General features: G+C 32.1%; 1 protein-coding gene and 1 pseudogene across 1 annotated transcript in view; both read left to right on the forward strand.

Moving 5' to 3' along the window:
- Positions 1 to 17,692, forward strand: part of LOC114336356 (peroxiredoxin 1) — a 41,338-nt gene that overhangs the window by 19,289 nt on the left and 4,357 nt on the right. The window contains exons 2-3 of the mRNA XM_028286708.2: positions 10,557 to 10,767; positions 16,222 to 16,416. Coding sequence (XP_028142509.1) covers positions 10,563 to 10,767; positions 16,222 to 16,416 — 400 coding nt within the window. The 5' untranslated portion in view covers positions 10,557 to 10,562. The remainder of the gene's footprint in view (positions 1 to 10,556; positions 10,768 to 16,221; positions 16,417 to 17,692) is intronic.
- LOC126887821 (uncharacterized) lies at positions 7,807 to 8,797 on the forward strand (annotated as a pseudogene).

Consider the following 17,692-nt stretch of genomic DNA (forward strand, 5'->3'; position numbering starts at 1 on the left):
TTCTAACTGACATAAAAAACAGTCAACTAAGTACATAAGGTCCTATCTGCAAGAACTAAAAGTGTTTATAAGTTAATAATAAGACTTTATTAAACAACTAGAAGTTGTTTTATTGTATACTAATTGTTAAACAAAGGTATGTGTGGAAAATAGAACTTGATTAAATAAGTTTAATTCATTTCTCAAATCAGAACTCCTTTGTATTAACTATTGAAGTAACCTTTTACTGTTAATAAAAATATATGAATTTTTTTTAAAATTTACATTGTTAACACATAAAAGTGGCGAGAATAGTAAAATAAATATATAACATAGAAACTTTAAACAGTCATAACTAAAAATGGCACCTGAGGCAGTTAGAATCTTGTTATTCTGACACAACGAAATGTCATATCCAAAAATTTTTCGGTTAAAAATTAAAATTTAAAATATAAAAAATTGTTACAAAAATTTCAACTACAAAAGTTTTACCAGCTTTTGTGACACCAGTAAATACTATTTATATTAATAAATAATTTGGCTGATACATTTAACATTCATTTGTTTCAAGGCATACTTTATAATAATTTTTATATTCTCAAGATGTATGTAAGTAAATTTAAAAGGTAAATTAAAAGTTTAACTAAATACAATTTAACTAACAATTAATTTGGTACAGGAAAGTTGCTGTAGTATTAGAAAAATTACTACGGTTGATTTAAAATTCGGTTGTTTATTTAATTTAGTAACTAATTTATGCATTCATTAATATGGTAAAATATTTTTTGTTAAATAATTTAAAGTTATTAAATTCAATTGAATTGTACTAGCATACGATTTATTTTAATCTTTAATTACGTTTTTATTTTTATATTTTATATTTTAGTGTATGTCTCTAAAACCAGATTATAATTATTTTTTTTGCAAAAAAATTTTTAAATAAAAAATCCGCAAAAACGTAAAATCTATAGTTTTTTAAAAATATCTACAAAACGAAACATGCTAGGTACATACAACCTTATACCAAAAGAAAGGTTGTAATATTTACTACAAAATGAAAAACTAATATACAGGGTGTCCCATTTAAAAAAAAATGAGAAAATTTTGTATTTGCAAATAACTGTATATTTTATGGCTAAAAGTAAAAAATATTAAATTATTTAAAAATAATACTATATTTTAAAAATAATACTATATTTTAAAAATTTTGACCTATCAGTTAAATTTTTATTTCCTTGGAAACATAATCCACAACCCTATAAATATTACCATTTTTCTCAATAAAAATGTAAATATTTCGAAAATTATTAACTTCAGGCCTATAAGACCTTATACAAATTTTTCATATTTTTAAATAATATATTCAAAAATGATTTAATATACAGGGTGTTCCATTTAAAAAAATACAACTTTAGTTCATACCGTCGTTCTGACTCACCAATAATTTTAGAATATAGACCTCTTTGATACACATTAGTTTTGTTATAAACATTTTTTTGTATATCTCATAGTTTAGCCGTAATCAAAGAAAACAAGAGGTTTGGCGCACCCTGTATATCATAATCAATATATTTATTTCATATTTTTTCATTTAAAAATTCGTGTTAAAATACTATCTTTTCGAATATATTATAAAAATATTGTTTCTACGGATAACATTTGTAAAGTTATTCTAAATGTTTATAAACTACAATATTTCAAAAATTTGTCTATAGTGTGTTATATCTTATTTTTTTTTATATTTTTTTTAATACATTTTGATAGTATCACTCTTCTTCTTTCATTTGGCATACTCAGAATTGCCCTATCTTCATTATTTTCTGTCTTATCTTATTGCAAAATAAAGGTCTCTAGGATAAACAAATAGAATAACTCTTAAACTAATTAATGGATGGGTCTCAAATTTTGAAGGTTTGTTAAGTACGCCAATACCCAACTTTGGGTGACACACTAAAGTTCTAAGGTAGTTTTAGTAAAATTAACAAATAACGATTTTCACTTATTTTGCAGTTTGCGTAGCAACAAATTAACTTTTTAACTTTCAAAAATCGACATTTTGAAGGTTTTTCAATGTTCTAAAAAACTAAATTTTGTAATTTTATGTCAACTATTTATCTTTTGAATGGAGTGTAAAAAATCGAAAAAATCGCGATTTTTGCACTAAATTGTTAATAATTAAAAAACGGACGCGAACTTTAGGCAGGAAACGGGTAGGTTTTCTTCCTATAGGTCTACAATAACTAAAAAAGTAGTCAGCTACCTTGATCATTGAGTGTCCCGAGAAAATCCTTATTACTCTGGACTACATCTGAGTTGTAAAGTTGGTAAAGAAAGAAGAAGTATGTATAGTCAGTTTGAAGCTACGTTGAGTGTATTTATTTTGAGCTACCAATAAATCATTTACTCTACACTCTACATCTTCGATAAAGAAGTTCGGACATATTATGTAGGTTATTCGAATTTATACACATTCGTGTCATGTCTATAATATTACATTGATGATTAACAGTTGATTATAGTTTAAATAATATTCCTTGTATAGATATTTCATCGTTTATTGGTATTTAGTTCGTGTATAAGTGTTTTTCAAATTGATATAATCTGGGATTGAAATAAATTACATAGATTGATAGCGTGTTTGTTCGAAGTAAATTACTCAAACGTGAAATATTAAGTTGTTTATTCTGGGCAATTCAATCTATAGTTGTCTAACAAGAATGAAAGCCATTAGTGACTAATCGATATTGAGTGTATTGTCTTCTGCTGTAAATAATATACGGAAAAGTAAGGTAAATAAATACTTTTGTCATTAACAATGATGTGGAATAAATGTTGTTTTTTATGTAAATAAAACTCTCAAAGTAAATGGAAGGGAACTGCCCAAACTAGAGGTTTCTGATGGTATTTTTTATAAATAGCCTATTAATAGTTACAATACTTTTTCTAAGATTTATAGAAGTTACGAAGTTTATTTACCGATTTTAGTAAACCGTCAGTCATCCCCTTTTAATCTAACATCATTTTTTTTATTTCTGTAGTATTTATATCAGTTATGTACCAGATTAACTGAGTTTTTACAAAAGTATGTTCTATACAGCCACAATAATAAACTCTATAGTAGTCTAGTATTCTTATTCGTGAGATAAAAATTATGTTGACTTAATATATCTCCCCTCCCCCATATTCATCTTTCGCTAATTTCGGCCAGAATGTAATTTGTATTTAGCGTAATTACTGTAATCTTTTCTGTAAATTATTAACTTTTTATTTTGTACCACCAAAAATAATGCTCATTTTCCTAGTTGATTTTCTCGTGAAGGATTCGGCTAATTTTTTTATTAATTGATGGATTCGACCGTTACTTGATGGAAGTTCATTTTATCTCACAATAAAACACTGAAAAAACGTTTGTTTTTCTATACTTCCACAAAATTTATTACAACTATGTTATTACTACAGCTGTTTCGGCAAAGTGCCTTTCTCAAGTGATATATTTTACAATGTGTTTGCCTTTTTAAGTCTTTAACTGAAGAGGTTGAGGAGTGGGGAGCTGTTTGTCTCGAGTTAGTCATTCAGAATTATATCTGTATTTTTCAATTTATTAATTTCCATTGATTCTAAAAGTGATAGCTTAAGGCCTTTATTTTGAATATGTAGAATTTGAAACTCTTCATTGAAAGAATGATTATGATCTAGAAGGTGAAGTGCGTATGTAGAAGTGTCTGTTTTTCTATTGTTGAAAGCCCTTTTGTGTTCTGCTATCCGTTTGTCAAAAGTTCTGCCAGTTTGACCGATGTAAGTTTTCGGACAGTCACCACAAGTTAGTTTGTACACACCACTCTGTAGTTGCTTTCTCTTTCGGCTTTTATTGTTTTTAATATGTTTGCTTAAGTTGTTGTTAGTTCTGAAAGCTGGTGTTATTCCTTTCTTTTTTATATATCTGGCTATTTTTGTTGTTATTTTGCCAGTATATGTGAGAGAGCAGAAGGTACTGGGTTCTTTCTGTGGTGGTGGATACACTAATTTCAAGGCTTTCTTATGGAGTTTTTGGTCTAAAATGTTAACTGTTTGTTCGTTATAGCCATTGTTTACTGCTATTTGTCTAATGAACTATTTTGAATTCAATAATCAAATTTACACAAACAACAGTGCAGGACTTATTATGGGTAATCCTCTAAGCCCATTACTATCAGATATATTTATGAACCAACTTGAAACAACAATTTCTAAACACCCCTTATTTAAACAGTTCTTATATTGGTGGAGATACGTGGATGACATACTAGTCTGCTTTACAGGAATTAACAGACAACTTGACCAATTTCTATCATACATTAATTCACTTCATAGTAATATTGAGTTCACAATAGAAACAGAACAGAATAATTCCCTAAACTTTCTAGATGTAACGATTACCAGACTACACAACAAACATGAGTTCTCCGTATATCATAAACCTACCCATACTGACACAACTATACACAATTCATCATCCCATCCTACACAACACAAATTAGCAGCCTACCATAGCATAATACATAGACTGACAGAAATTCCTATGACAAAAAATAACTTCGAGACAGAACTAAATATCATTAGACAAATAGCAGTAAACAATGGCTATAACGAACAAACAGTTAACAACATTTTAAACCAAAAACTCCATAAGAAAGCCTTGAAATTAGTGTATCCACCACCACAGAAAGAACCCAGTACCTTCTGCTCTCTCACATATACTGGCAAAATAACAACAAAAATAGCCAGATATATAAAAAAGAAAGGAATAACACCAGCTTTCAGAACTAACAACAACTTAAGCAAACATATTAAAAACAATAAAAGCCGAAAGAGAAAGCAACTACAGAGTGGTGTGTACAAACTAACTTGTGGTGACTGTCCGAAAACTTACATCGGTCAAACTGGCAGAACTTTTGACAAACGGATAGCAGAACACAAAAGGGCTTTCAACAATAGAAAAACAGACACTTCTACATACGCACTTCACCTTCTAGATCATAATCATTCTTTCAATGAAGAGTTTCAAATTCTACATATTCAAAATAAAGGCCTTAAGCTATCACTTTTAGAATCAATGGAAATTAATAAATTGAAAAATACAGATATAATTCTGAATGACCAACTCGAGACAAACAGCTCCCCACTCCTCAACCTCTTCAGTTAAAGACTTAAAAAGGCAAACACATCGGAAAATATATCACTTGAGAAAGGCACTTTGCCGAAACATCTGTAGTAATAACATAATTGTAATAAATTTTGTGGAAGTATAGAAAAACAAACGTTTTTCAGTGTTTTATTGTGAAATTTTTTTATTATTTTAGATTTTTCTTTGCTATTTACACTGTTGGGTAAAAGTTGCTTTACTCAAACTTCTTTTTTAAACTTATACCCGATGGAAGAAAGAAATGTTTTTGTTATGTTAATTTTGACACACCCTGTAGGGAGGAAAAGGTACAAAGGTACAAAGGATACATTGAACAGAGTACAGAGCACAGTTACAACGAAATCATGTTGTAGTCTTAGTCTTATGTTTTGTGAACATTTTATTTCTGTAATTCCCCTGATATGTTTTAAAAACAAAGAACATAGACAGTTTTACTCTTTAAAAGTTCACATCGCCTAGACATGCTGGATATTAAGCAGGCTATTCGATTTTGGTCTATGGTGTTTCAGATTGCTGTAACCATAGTTTCCATATCTTGCAGGGAAACAAACGGGCTGACGAAGTCTGAATTGTATACCGAAAATATCTCATAAGTGATCAATGGGATTCATGTCGGGACTGTGAGGGGGCCAATTCAATATCTGAATATTTGCCTCACTTAAATATTGAGTAACGACACGCGATACGAGAGGAGGCCTTGCCTTATCATGCATTAAGATGAAATGATTTTCTATATAAGGTGCAAAAGGAACAAAGTCTTCAAAGAAAGAAAATCTCTGTAATGTACCTTTCACTATTTAAAGAGCTTCCCGGTAAAGACACTAAATCCATTCTTGTTATCAAGGAAATTTAGCTTCAAAACATCACAGAACCTCGATTAAGGGGGGGGGGGGGTATGGTTTGAAATATTAAATTTTTTTTATTATTTCAAATAAAAGTGCATACTTTCAAGAATACTCGCTGACAATTTCAAAATAATCGGAGTAAAATTACCAGAGATACAGGGTGTTGAATATCCCTACCTTCGACTCGTGTTGCCGCAGCTTCGCGCCAGCACGCTCGAGCGTAGTGAGGTTCGCCTTCTCTTTTGTAGATTACTCCGCAATTCAAAAAACATATTTCAATGTTCATCACTTTACGATTTGGCAGACAAATAAGAAGATGAAGATGCAGTTGTCAAAACTTTAAACGTATTTTTCTCAAAACTGCTTTTTCAAACGCGGTGGACATTGTAACTGAAAAACTACTTGACCGATCTACCTGAAATTTTGCATAGATTTTCTTTAGACATTTCGTGAGGTAACAACGTCGAGATATTTTTCGTTTTGTGCTTATTTTTTGTTCAACAATATTAAATCTGTTGGTTTTCACAACATTTTTATCAAAAATTTCGTATTTTTTATTTCTGAGTGATACCAAAAATTCAAAAATCATTAAAAATAAAAAAAAAACTCGACGTTGTTACCTCGCGAAACTCATAAGCTAATTAAATATTTTTGAATTTTTTGTTTGGTATGATCCAGTGATGAGTTCTGATGTCCACCGCAAAATCCATTTTTTTTGAGCTGCCTGCCAAAATTTGTCGCCAATGGCTTATTTTTCAATATTTTGGATTGAATTTTTTCTTAAATATTCTTTGAATTGTACTTAATATGTTTATTTAATTTAAATATAAAATAATTCTACCATAGCTTCGAAAAAAATTCACAAAGATGTGCTTGATATGTTGATTTCAAACCATACCCTCCCCTTAAACAATCTCGTCTTTCTTACGTTGCGCTGTGCATACCGCTCACCTGGTCGACAAAGAACTTGTATACTTAAGGTGCGAAAAGAACAAATAGGGATGGTATAGAAACAATCTGGAAAAGGTCAGCAGCGATTACCAGTACTAGGATTAGGCGCAAAAATGACCCTAAACCGCCTTTTTACTAGAATACCGTAAGTCAGCGGTTCTCAAACTTTTTGAGTCATGTACCACCTACAGTTCTTTTTATTATTTTTGGTACCACATATGTATACAGGGTGTAACAAAAATACAGGTCATAAATTAAATCACATATTCTGGAAACAAAAATAGCCTGACAGACAGCCTGTAGAGTCAACGGAGACAGTTGCAGCAATGGTCACCAAAATAACCAACGAGGAAGTGGCTCAAACGCTTCAAAAAATAAAAAAAGGAAAAGCGGTAGGACCAGATGATATTCCTGGGGAAGTATGGAGAGCATTGGGAGAGACAGGAACAAGGTGGCTAGCAGGTCTATTTAATAGAATTATGGAAGTCGGACAAATGCCAGACGAATGGAGAAGCAGTATACTGGTACCTGTTTACAAAAACAAGGGAGATATACAACAATGTACAAACTACAGGGCTATAAAACTGCTTAGCCACACCATGAAAATATGGGAAAGAGTAATTGACAGACGGATACGTGAAGAGACCGAAATATCCGAGAATCAATTTGGCTTTATGCAGGGTAGATCAACAACAGATGCAATTTTCATTATAAGACAGTTGATGGAAAAATACAGGAGTAAAGAAACAAACGCTCATATGGTATTCATTGATCTTAAGAAAGCATATGACAGAGTTCCTCGAGAGATTCTGTGGTGGGCACTCAATAAGAAAGGAGTCCCTGGTGAATATGTAAAGATTGTGAGGGATATGTATGAGGGAGTAACGACTAGTGTTAGGACAGGTGTGGGAGAGACTGATAAATTTCATGTGAAAGTAGGATTGCACCAAGGCTCTGTGCTAAGTCCGTATTTATTCTCATTAGTTTTGGACCAGATAACAGCGAAACTACAGGGTAACATTCCATGGTGCTTAATGCATGCTGATGATGTCGTGTTAGTAGGAAATAGTGAAAGAGACTTAGAACAAAAACTGGAACAGTGGAGACAAGCTCTGGAGGAAAAAGGTTTAAAACTTAGTAGGACAAAAACAGAGTATTTGGAATGTTCATTTAAAGATGGAGCTACTACAAATAAAATGGTATCTTTGGATTGTGAAAAGCAATAGTTTTAAGTACCTAGGATCGGTATTACAGAGTAATGGAGAAATAGATGGAGATGCATGCAGTAGAATTAGGGCTGGATGGATGAAGTGGAAAGAAGCGAGTGGTGTGTTGTGTGACAGAAAAATTCCAATGAAGCTGAAGGGAAAATTCTATAAAACAGCCATAAGACCGGCTATGATGTACGGAACTGAATGTTGGGCAGTGAAAAAGAAAGAGGAACAACGAATGCATGTGGCGGAAATGAGAATGCTTAGATGGATGAGTGGAGTGACAAAGAAGGATAAAATTAGAAATGAGTATATTAGGGGAAGTCTAGGTGTGGCACCAATTGATGCCAAAATGAGAGAGCATAGGTTAAGATAGTTTGGTCATGTTCAACGTCGAGACGTTAATCACCCAATAGAAGAATAGCTGAAGTGCAGATTCCTGTAAGGAGTAGGAGAGGAAGACCAAAGAAGACCTGGGGGAGGCGATAAGGCAGGATATGTTGGTAAAGGGGATTAACATTGATATGACCCAAGATAGAATTGTGTGGAGAAATGCAATTAGGGAAGCCGACCCCGCATAGGGATAAGGCAAAGAGAATGATGATGATTCTGGAAACAAAAATAGTTCGGTTGAACCTAACTTACCCTAGTACAAATATGCACACAAAAAAACTTACAGCCCTCTGAAGTTACAAAATGAAACTCGATTTTTTCCGATATATCGAAAACTATTGGAGATTTTTTAATGAAAATGGACATGTGGCATTACTATGGCAGGCAATTATAGTGAAATTTGTGCACCCATAAAAATTTTATGGGGGTTTTGTTCCCTTAAACCCCCCAAACTTTTATGTACGTTGCAATTAAATTATTATTGTGGTACCGTTAGTTAAACACAATGTTCTTGAAACTTTTTTGCCTCTTAGTATTTTTTCGATAAACCAGTTTTAATCGAGATGCGGCTTCTTTTTTAATATGTTTACATAACAATTTTATGGAGGTTTTGTGCCTTTAAACCCCCCAAATGTTTGTGTACGTTCCAATTAAACTATTATTGCGGTACCACCAGTTGAATACAGCGTTTTTAAAACTTTTTTGCCTCATAGTATTTTTCTGATAAGGCACCTTTTATCGAGATGTGGCTTCTTTTTTAATATGGTTAAAAATATATCTCAAAATTATGTAATTTATAAATAAATTTTCATATTATTATTGGGTCTCTATAATATAATAATCGTACTTAATTGTATACAAATATGCGGTGGATTTTACAAAATATTCAAAATATCTCGATAAAAACTAGCTTTTCGAAAAATTATTAAGAGGCAAAAAAGTTTTAAAAACATTGTGTTTAACTAATGGTGCCACAATGATAATTTAACTGGAACGTACACAAATTTTTTTTTGGGGGGGGGGGGGGGGTTTAAAGGAACAAAACTCACATAAAATTTTTATGGGGTGCACAAATTTCACTATAATTTTTTTTAAGATTCTAATATGGTCCGTTTTTAATAAGAAAACTCAAATAGTTTTAGATATATTGGAAAAAATCGATTTTTATTTTGTAACTTCAAAGGGCTATAACTTTTTTATGTGCCCATTTGTACTAAGGTAAAATCGAACTATTTATGGTCCTAGAATATGTGATTTAATTTATGACCTGTATTTTTGTTACACCCTGTATTTTTATTGTGTAATATGAAGACTTACTAGGTACTATTATTTTAATTTTTTTTGTGTTTTGTGTACCACCGCAAGTAATGAAATGTACCACCAGTGGTACATGTACCACAGATTGAGAATCGCTGCCGTAAGTGAGACTGAACAGTTAATGAGAGCCACGGTACTGCGATGCGGAAAGCAAGTAAGAAACTAATATTCCTTAGAACATACGTCCGTTGATTTTTTTTCCTAATCATATTAGAACAAAAACAAACGGCCCTTAGTCCCGGGCAGGCCTTGAATGGCCAAGGGGTGCGAAGAATCAGAAGCTTATTTGCAGCAGGTAAACTACAAAATCTAATTCAGGATATGAACAGAATTTCTTAGTCGACGTGTAGAAAAAAATATAGTAGTTAATATAAAATATATGACTATCTATTATAATACTTGCGTAAAATTGTGCAAAACTGTGGTTATATATGACGTCAACCATTATTTTAATTATTGCTTTTAAGTAACGAGCATTTAATTGGATAAAATATCTAAAACATTATAAGAAATTTGATGTTTTAAACGGTTTTACTTCGTGTTTAATGTTAAAAATAGACGAAGAGGTATTACTTGTTGGTTACATTTGATTATTACTACCGCAAAAAATCTTTGCCACTTTCTGTACTTTTCGTAATATATTACCTATGTTCACCATGATATTCTTTCTCTTTACAGCTAAAAATGCCTGTCCCATCACTCCAAAAACCAGCTCCAGTCTTCAAAGGAACCGCTGTCGTCAATGGCATGTTCAAGGATATTTCCTTGGAAGACTACAAAGGACAATATGTAGTACTATTCTTCTATCCATTGGACTTCACCTTCGTATGTCCCACTGAGATCATCGCTTTCTCAGATCGCTTCGAAGAATTCAAAAAAATCAATACAGGTAAGTCAAATTATGTTAAAGAAATTATTCCTCTTCTTAAGGTGCCGTGTCTTTATTCAGAAGTTGGCCGTCTTCGTCTTCATGTTTACTATTTGCTGAAATCTTTGTCTATATAGGCTGCTACGCGAAATAAAATTGTTCTATTGTGATACCACATAGTGATGCAACGAATGTCATTTTTTGAACATTCGCGAATCCGAATGCGAATGCGATTATCTGCTACCGACATTCGCGAATGCAAATATTCAGTTTTTTTTAATTTGTTTCAATTTTTGTAATGTCTTCTAAATTTACAATGAGAAGTTAATTGACATCCAGTGTAAATAAATCTGATTCTTAAGGAATCAAGGATTAAAAAATAAAGTAAAGGCTGATAATGTGATAATACGAAGTTAAGTTACCTTTCCTTAATAAAAAAACAGGTGAAAAGTGAATATATTTTGATTTTATTAGCCTAATATTATCTTCAAATTATTTTTTTTCTGGTATTCATATTCGCAAAACATTCGCACAAATTTTGCGAATATTCAAAAATATGCGAATATTCGCGAATGCGAATACGAATATTCGTTACATCACTAATACCACACCATTGTTTAATATTACACAACCATGAAAGTTTCTTTCGACCAATCCATCTCTTTCCCTTCACTTTTCATTGTATTATAGGACGAAGTAGATGGTATTTAGGTCTTCTAACTATATGGCCGAAGTATTCTGCTTTTCTCCTCTTTATGGTGTTTATGAGCAGACGTTCTGAATTCATCATTTTAAGAACATCTTCATTGGAAGTGTGCGAAGCCCACGATATCTTTAGGATTTGTCGATATCACAACAATTTCAAAATTTGAATGCTTCTATGTATTTTGTTAAGAATTGTAGTTTTTAATGTCCATGTTTCACAACTTTACTATATAATCGATTTCAAGCTTTCTTGCAAATATGCATCGACAGGTTTCTGTGACATAAAATGGGTTTCCAGGTCAGCCTTACGTCATATTTCTCATCCTTTTTATTATATCTTCATCAGAGTTACAATTTACATTTAACTAGCTGCCAAGGTACATATTTAAAATGGTTTACACGTTCTAATCTCCTTTCCAATAATATAAATCAGACCTTGATCTATATTAATTTTTCCAACTGCCATCCACTTTGTCTTTGAAAAAATAACTATTTTAGTGAAAAGTAAGTGAAAACTTGCTTCACTGTATTGTACTTGTACTAATGTCTAGAGATCTAGAGTAAAATTTTCTGCACAAGCGTCAATATTTCTGATATTGTTTATTACTTCTCCGCCCAATTTTACTCCCTCTTTTCTATATCATTCAGTCTCCCTAAATATTTCTTCAGAGTATAGATTAAAAACACTGGGTGACACAAAGAACTCTCCAATTTGGATAGAAGCTACTTGATTGTAATGTAAATATTTTAGCAGTATTATATCGCAGTGGTTAAGTCCTACTGCCCACAGACAGTCGAAAAATATATCGTGTTGTACTTAACCGAATGCCTTCTTGAACTAAAAAAAACGTAAACGTTCTTTCGGAATTGACCAGATAAATGATGTTTTTAATTGTATATTATAATCATCAACACATAAAAAAATAGCATTAACTTTTTAAAGTGATTGTCAAAGTAATTACAGTCTTTTCTCTTTCTTTCTCTTTCTTCGTTAGTAAGAGTTACACCAACGAAAAAGTATTCGGAAGAATAAATTGTCAGCCTGAATTGACGAATTGCAGTAAACTGTTAAAAAGTACAATATTTGCACACAAAATATTGGTTATTCCAGGTTATAATTCAAGGAAAGATTAAGGGCAAGAGAGGTACAAAAAGAAAAAGAATTTCCTGGCTTGGAAACCTGCGCAAGTGGTTTGAAGCAACATCAATCAGGGGCGTAGCAAGAGCTGTGTAACAATATACTGCTCGGCTCTTTTTAAAACATGTACCTTTATTCGGCTTTCTAGATACATACTTCAAATTTATTTGTTCTATTGGACGATTATTAACGAGTTTTTTCATCCCGCTGGTGTTGTACTAATAGGTGCCATTGTTTTTCGTTTCGAAGCAGGCTTTTGGGAGATATATCTTCACTGATGCATTATTTTTTCGCAGTCAACCAATGTCTTTTATTACTGATAATCTTACGTCAAAATCTGCTCGTATTTGCGAATTCCTGTAAAGCGCACATTGTGGTCAAACCAAAACTATAAAACAAATTACCAGATAAAATATTTTTCTAACTAATTCTAAAAATAAATCAATAAAACTGATTTGGTGAATAGTTCACCGCTTATCAGCTGCGTGTTAATAGTTACCTCATTTGTATAATATTTTCTATAAGTCACGTTAAGGTCAGTGAAGCTAACTTTTATCTGGCTAAACTATACATCGATTTATTTTCTACACAATTAAATATGTATATATTTTCTATACCATCAAATGTGCATAGTTATTGAACTAATCAATTAGGTTATAAATCGTTTATACACTTGGATACAATGGCGTGATTTTGATAAACAACAATGCCGTGTGCCGATGGAAAAGGATGTTGAAACAAGACATAATAGTATGACAACCAACATGATATGGAATCACCATGTATTTCAAGCCAATATTTATTTCTTTTGAAAAAACTTGTTATTTTTGCGAATAATAATGGTTTTTATTAAAAATAAACAAACCACTTACCGGCTAAACCAATCAGATAGCATTGCTCGGTAGGTTTAGACCTGTCGCCAGTGGGGGTATACTGGCCTCCTTAATTCAGATGGACTTACCCAAGTTTTTTTATGTATTTTGACCCGTAGAACACAAATTTTTTGGGTAACAGTTGATCCGGATGTCGATAAGATTGTTATAAACAAAGAACTTGAGGAATCACAACAGCGATTTTTCGCAAAACAATACATTTTTTTGTATTTTTTGGGTCATTCTAAGCAAACATGTTTTTACAAGTTTTTTCGTATAATGCATAGTTTTCGACATAAACGCGGTTAAACTTTCAAAAAATCGAAAAATTACAATTTTTGAACCCGAATAACTTTTGAATGAAAAATAAAATAGCAATTCTGCTTACCGCATTTGAAAGTTCAAGTCAAATTCTATCGGTTTTAATTATTTTCATTGCTAAAAATTAATTTTTTTATTGTTAAACAAAGCTATAAACACGTAGTGCTTGAATGATGTTTTCAATGCATTTCTCATTTGAAATCGAACGAGTAGGCGCACGTACAGACAATTTCTACGTAGATTGCGTACATTAAAACGCATGCATTGGACACGGGAAACACTATGTGTTTATAGCTTTGTGTAACAATAAAAAAATTAATTTTTAGCAATGCAAATAATCAAGACCGATAGAATTTGACTTGAAGTTTCAAAAGCAGTAAGCAGATTTGCTATTTTATTTTTCAATCGAAAGTTATTCGCGTTCAAAAATTGCACTTTTTCGATTTTTTGAAAGTTCAACCGCGTTTATCTCGAAAACTATGCATCCTACAAAAAAACTTGTAGGAATATTGTTTGCTGAGAATCACCCAAAAAATACAAAAAAATGATTTGTTTTGCGAAAAATCGCTGTTATGTAATTCCTCAAGTTCTTTGTTTATAACAATCTTGTCGACATCCGGATCAACTGTTACCCAAAAAATTCGTGTTCTACGGGTCAAAATACATAAAAAAAACTTGGCTAAGTTCATCTGAATTCCTGGCGACAGGACTAGTTATAGATTATTGGCTTTAGTTGTAAATTAAACGAAAATAAATAAACTAACTTTTGCGCTCAAAAACGAAAATATGCCTTGTATATGGTTACCAAACGTGCAAAGGAAACGATTAGTGTTCTTGTAAAACAAGAAATGTCGTCAAAGTCACCAAAAAGTAACAACGGCTCGCCACGATCGTTTCATTGTCTAAACATCTAGAAGAGACCCCAACAATTTCTCATCTGTATCTCCAAAGACAGCTTTTGGAAGCTACAGGCCTAATGCCTGGTTGCACCAACAAATCTTAAGCTCCAGCTTAGTTTTCGATTCTTATCGCTCCAATGCACGTGGCAATCCATTGTGACAAGCTGAAAATTAATCTAAGACTTAAGAATTAAGACTTAAGAATGTAACACGTATGTTTCGTAAACTGTGCTTAAGACACGTCTTAAGCTTAAGATATGCTGGTGCAACCAGGCATAAGTATTTCAGTTAAAAAGATAGGAAAAAGACTTCATGTCCAAGGAGTATACAGCAGGAGACTGTTACGGTTTCCCGAGTTGTCCAGGCAGTACAAGATTGGTTGTCTAAATTGGTGACTCAAACACTAACACCGGAACACGTTAGTAATAGGGCTTTTCATTCAGTCATTTGTTTCGAGCTTCTGTCATGTGTCACATAATATTATTATATCTACGTCATACGTTATTGGTATATACAATGATACAAACCAAAGACTTATGACGTAGATATATTAATATTGTGACACATGACAGAAGCTCGAAACAAATGACAATCGATGAAAAGCCCTATTGGCAAAATGAGCTATTGTGTAATAGGCCTGGATCCCGCGTACCAAAAAAGGTATTAATAACAATCTGAAAATTTGTTAATAGCTCAACAGTGACTAGTCGGACAAACTTTGATATGTGGGAACACTGGAACAGGGGAAGTTTTAATTGTGGAACAGGTTACAGGTTTCGAACGTCAGACTACGAAAACGTCCCATGTATTTTGTCGGACAGAACTTCCAATTGATTTGTTACCGTTTCATTAAACTCTCATGCAAATATCGGATTGCTATTTATCACCAACATAATTCCTGTCATTTGACATGTTCTACATTTCTGACTTATTAAAATGCCCAGCATATTTGTCGGACAAACATTTTTTCATATTTATGTGAAGTTTGCTATAGGGCTTTTCATTCACAGTGTCGTCTGTCATGTGTCGTCTAATATTAATATACCTACGTCATACGTTATTGGTATTGCCAATGATACAAACCAAAGACGTATGACGTAGATATATTAATATTATGTGACACATGACAGAAGCTCGAAACAAATGACAATCGATGAAAAGCTCTATTGAATAAACTTAAAAACAATTAAATCTGCTAGTTTTCAGAATCATGAAGTTGTTAGGATGACAGTTCCAAAATTAAAATCACGTTCCACAATTAAAACTTCCCTTGTTCCAATGTTCCCATATATCAAAGTTTGTCCGACTAGACACTGTTGAGCTATTAAAAAATTTTCAGCTTGCTATTAATAAACTTTTTTTGGTACGGGCGATCCAGGCCTAATACCATTGTCACAGATGAGTCCCAATATCCTTCTCAATATCTTTCTTTTAAAAGTATATTACGGATTTTACCACAATAAAACACCAAATACAAAAATTAACAATATCTTGCCGTACATGAACTACTGTCCTTAATGTTTGATCTTTGTTTCATTAGCTGTAGTTGCATGCTCAACCGACAGCCAGTTCTCTCACTTGGCTTGGATCAACACTCCAAGGAAACAAGGCGGTTTGGGCGAGATGGCCATTCCTTTGCTCTCCGACAAATCCGGAGCCGTCGCCAAGGCCTATGGAGTATTGGACGAAGAAACTGGAATTCCATTCAGAGGACTTTTCATCATCGACGGAAAAGGTAAATTATTTAATTTGTAATCACATTTATCAAAGCCATCGGTGCATAATTCGCAACTATTTTACGGCTATCCCTACTTTTTCTGTCTATACACGGCAAATTAGGTGTAGTAAAATTCACACTGGTATGGATATGTAAACATTACTAGAATATCATTCTACTTGAAAATGTTATCATTAACTTAAAGAGATGGCTTTTGAATGTTCTTAGATAACTGTTATTTGTATAATTGCAAATTATTAATTCAGTTAATAAATGTGATAATTTTTTCACTAACTATGTATTCAGTGATTGTAATAATTTATATGTACAACAAAAACTAATACTCAATCGAGAAAAGAGGAAAAGTGTTAAAGTGATTTTTTAATAATATATTGTTACTATGGAACGCTTACAATTTTGAACATCTTTAACAAAATACTTGGATCACAGAATATATTATCCTGATGTATTATCTGCTTGGATCTTCCACAAATAATACACAATAAATAACTTTTTATTAAGTTCACGTCTTCAATCAATTATTTATCATAATCATTACTTACTTATTGTTTACGTAAATCAATTATTTATCAAATACACCATATATATATATCAATATTATTTAAACAACAACTCAAAATATCTTCCGATGCCATGTCAAATATTTAAAATTGTCACTGATTGTCACTGTCTGACTGACAATATGCTGACAATATTCTATTAGACAATCAAATGTACTGGCAGACGCACAAGTATGCAAGCCAAGAAAGAGAGTAAGAAGAAGATATTCTATTCGACTGAGTGCGTTGTAAGACAAAGATAGATTTGGAAAATATTACCACGGACATTGTGTTCATTTTTTTCAAATCCTGAAAAAAACAATAAATTATTTTTGAAAAATTTAAACGCAGAATGGAAGACTTAATTATTACCGAGGGCGGAAAGTCCCTTAGAATAAATAAAAAGTTTCTTTTGAATGAAATATTTGAAATTAAAAATCACACTAAATTTTCTCTTAGTTTTTCACCCCTGTAACTTATTAAAATAAACATTATAGAAGTTTTCAGGGACTTTCGGCTCTAGCTAATAACGTAATCTTTCATTCTGCGTTTAAATTTTTCAAAAATACTTATTAGTTTTCTCTGGATTCGAAAAAAATGAATCCCCATTTGAAAAGCATTGCAGCCGAAAATACGTACCCATCCCCTTAAATAAATTGTTTAGTCTAGGTAGATTATACATACAAATTTCCTATTGGGTTTTCTTTAGAAGTTAGTTTAGTGTATTTATATTC

This window comes from Diabrotica virgifera, chromosome 7 (genome assembly GCF_917563875.1).
Source record: "Diabrotica virgifera virgifera chromosome 7, PGI_DIABVI_V3a".
Lineage (NCBI taxonomy): Eukaryota > Metazoa > Arthropoda > Insecta > Coleoptera > Chrysomelidae > Diabrotica > Diabrotica virgifera.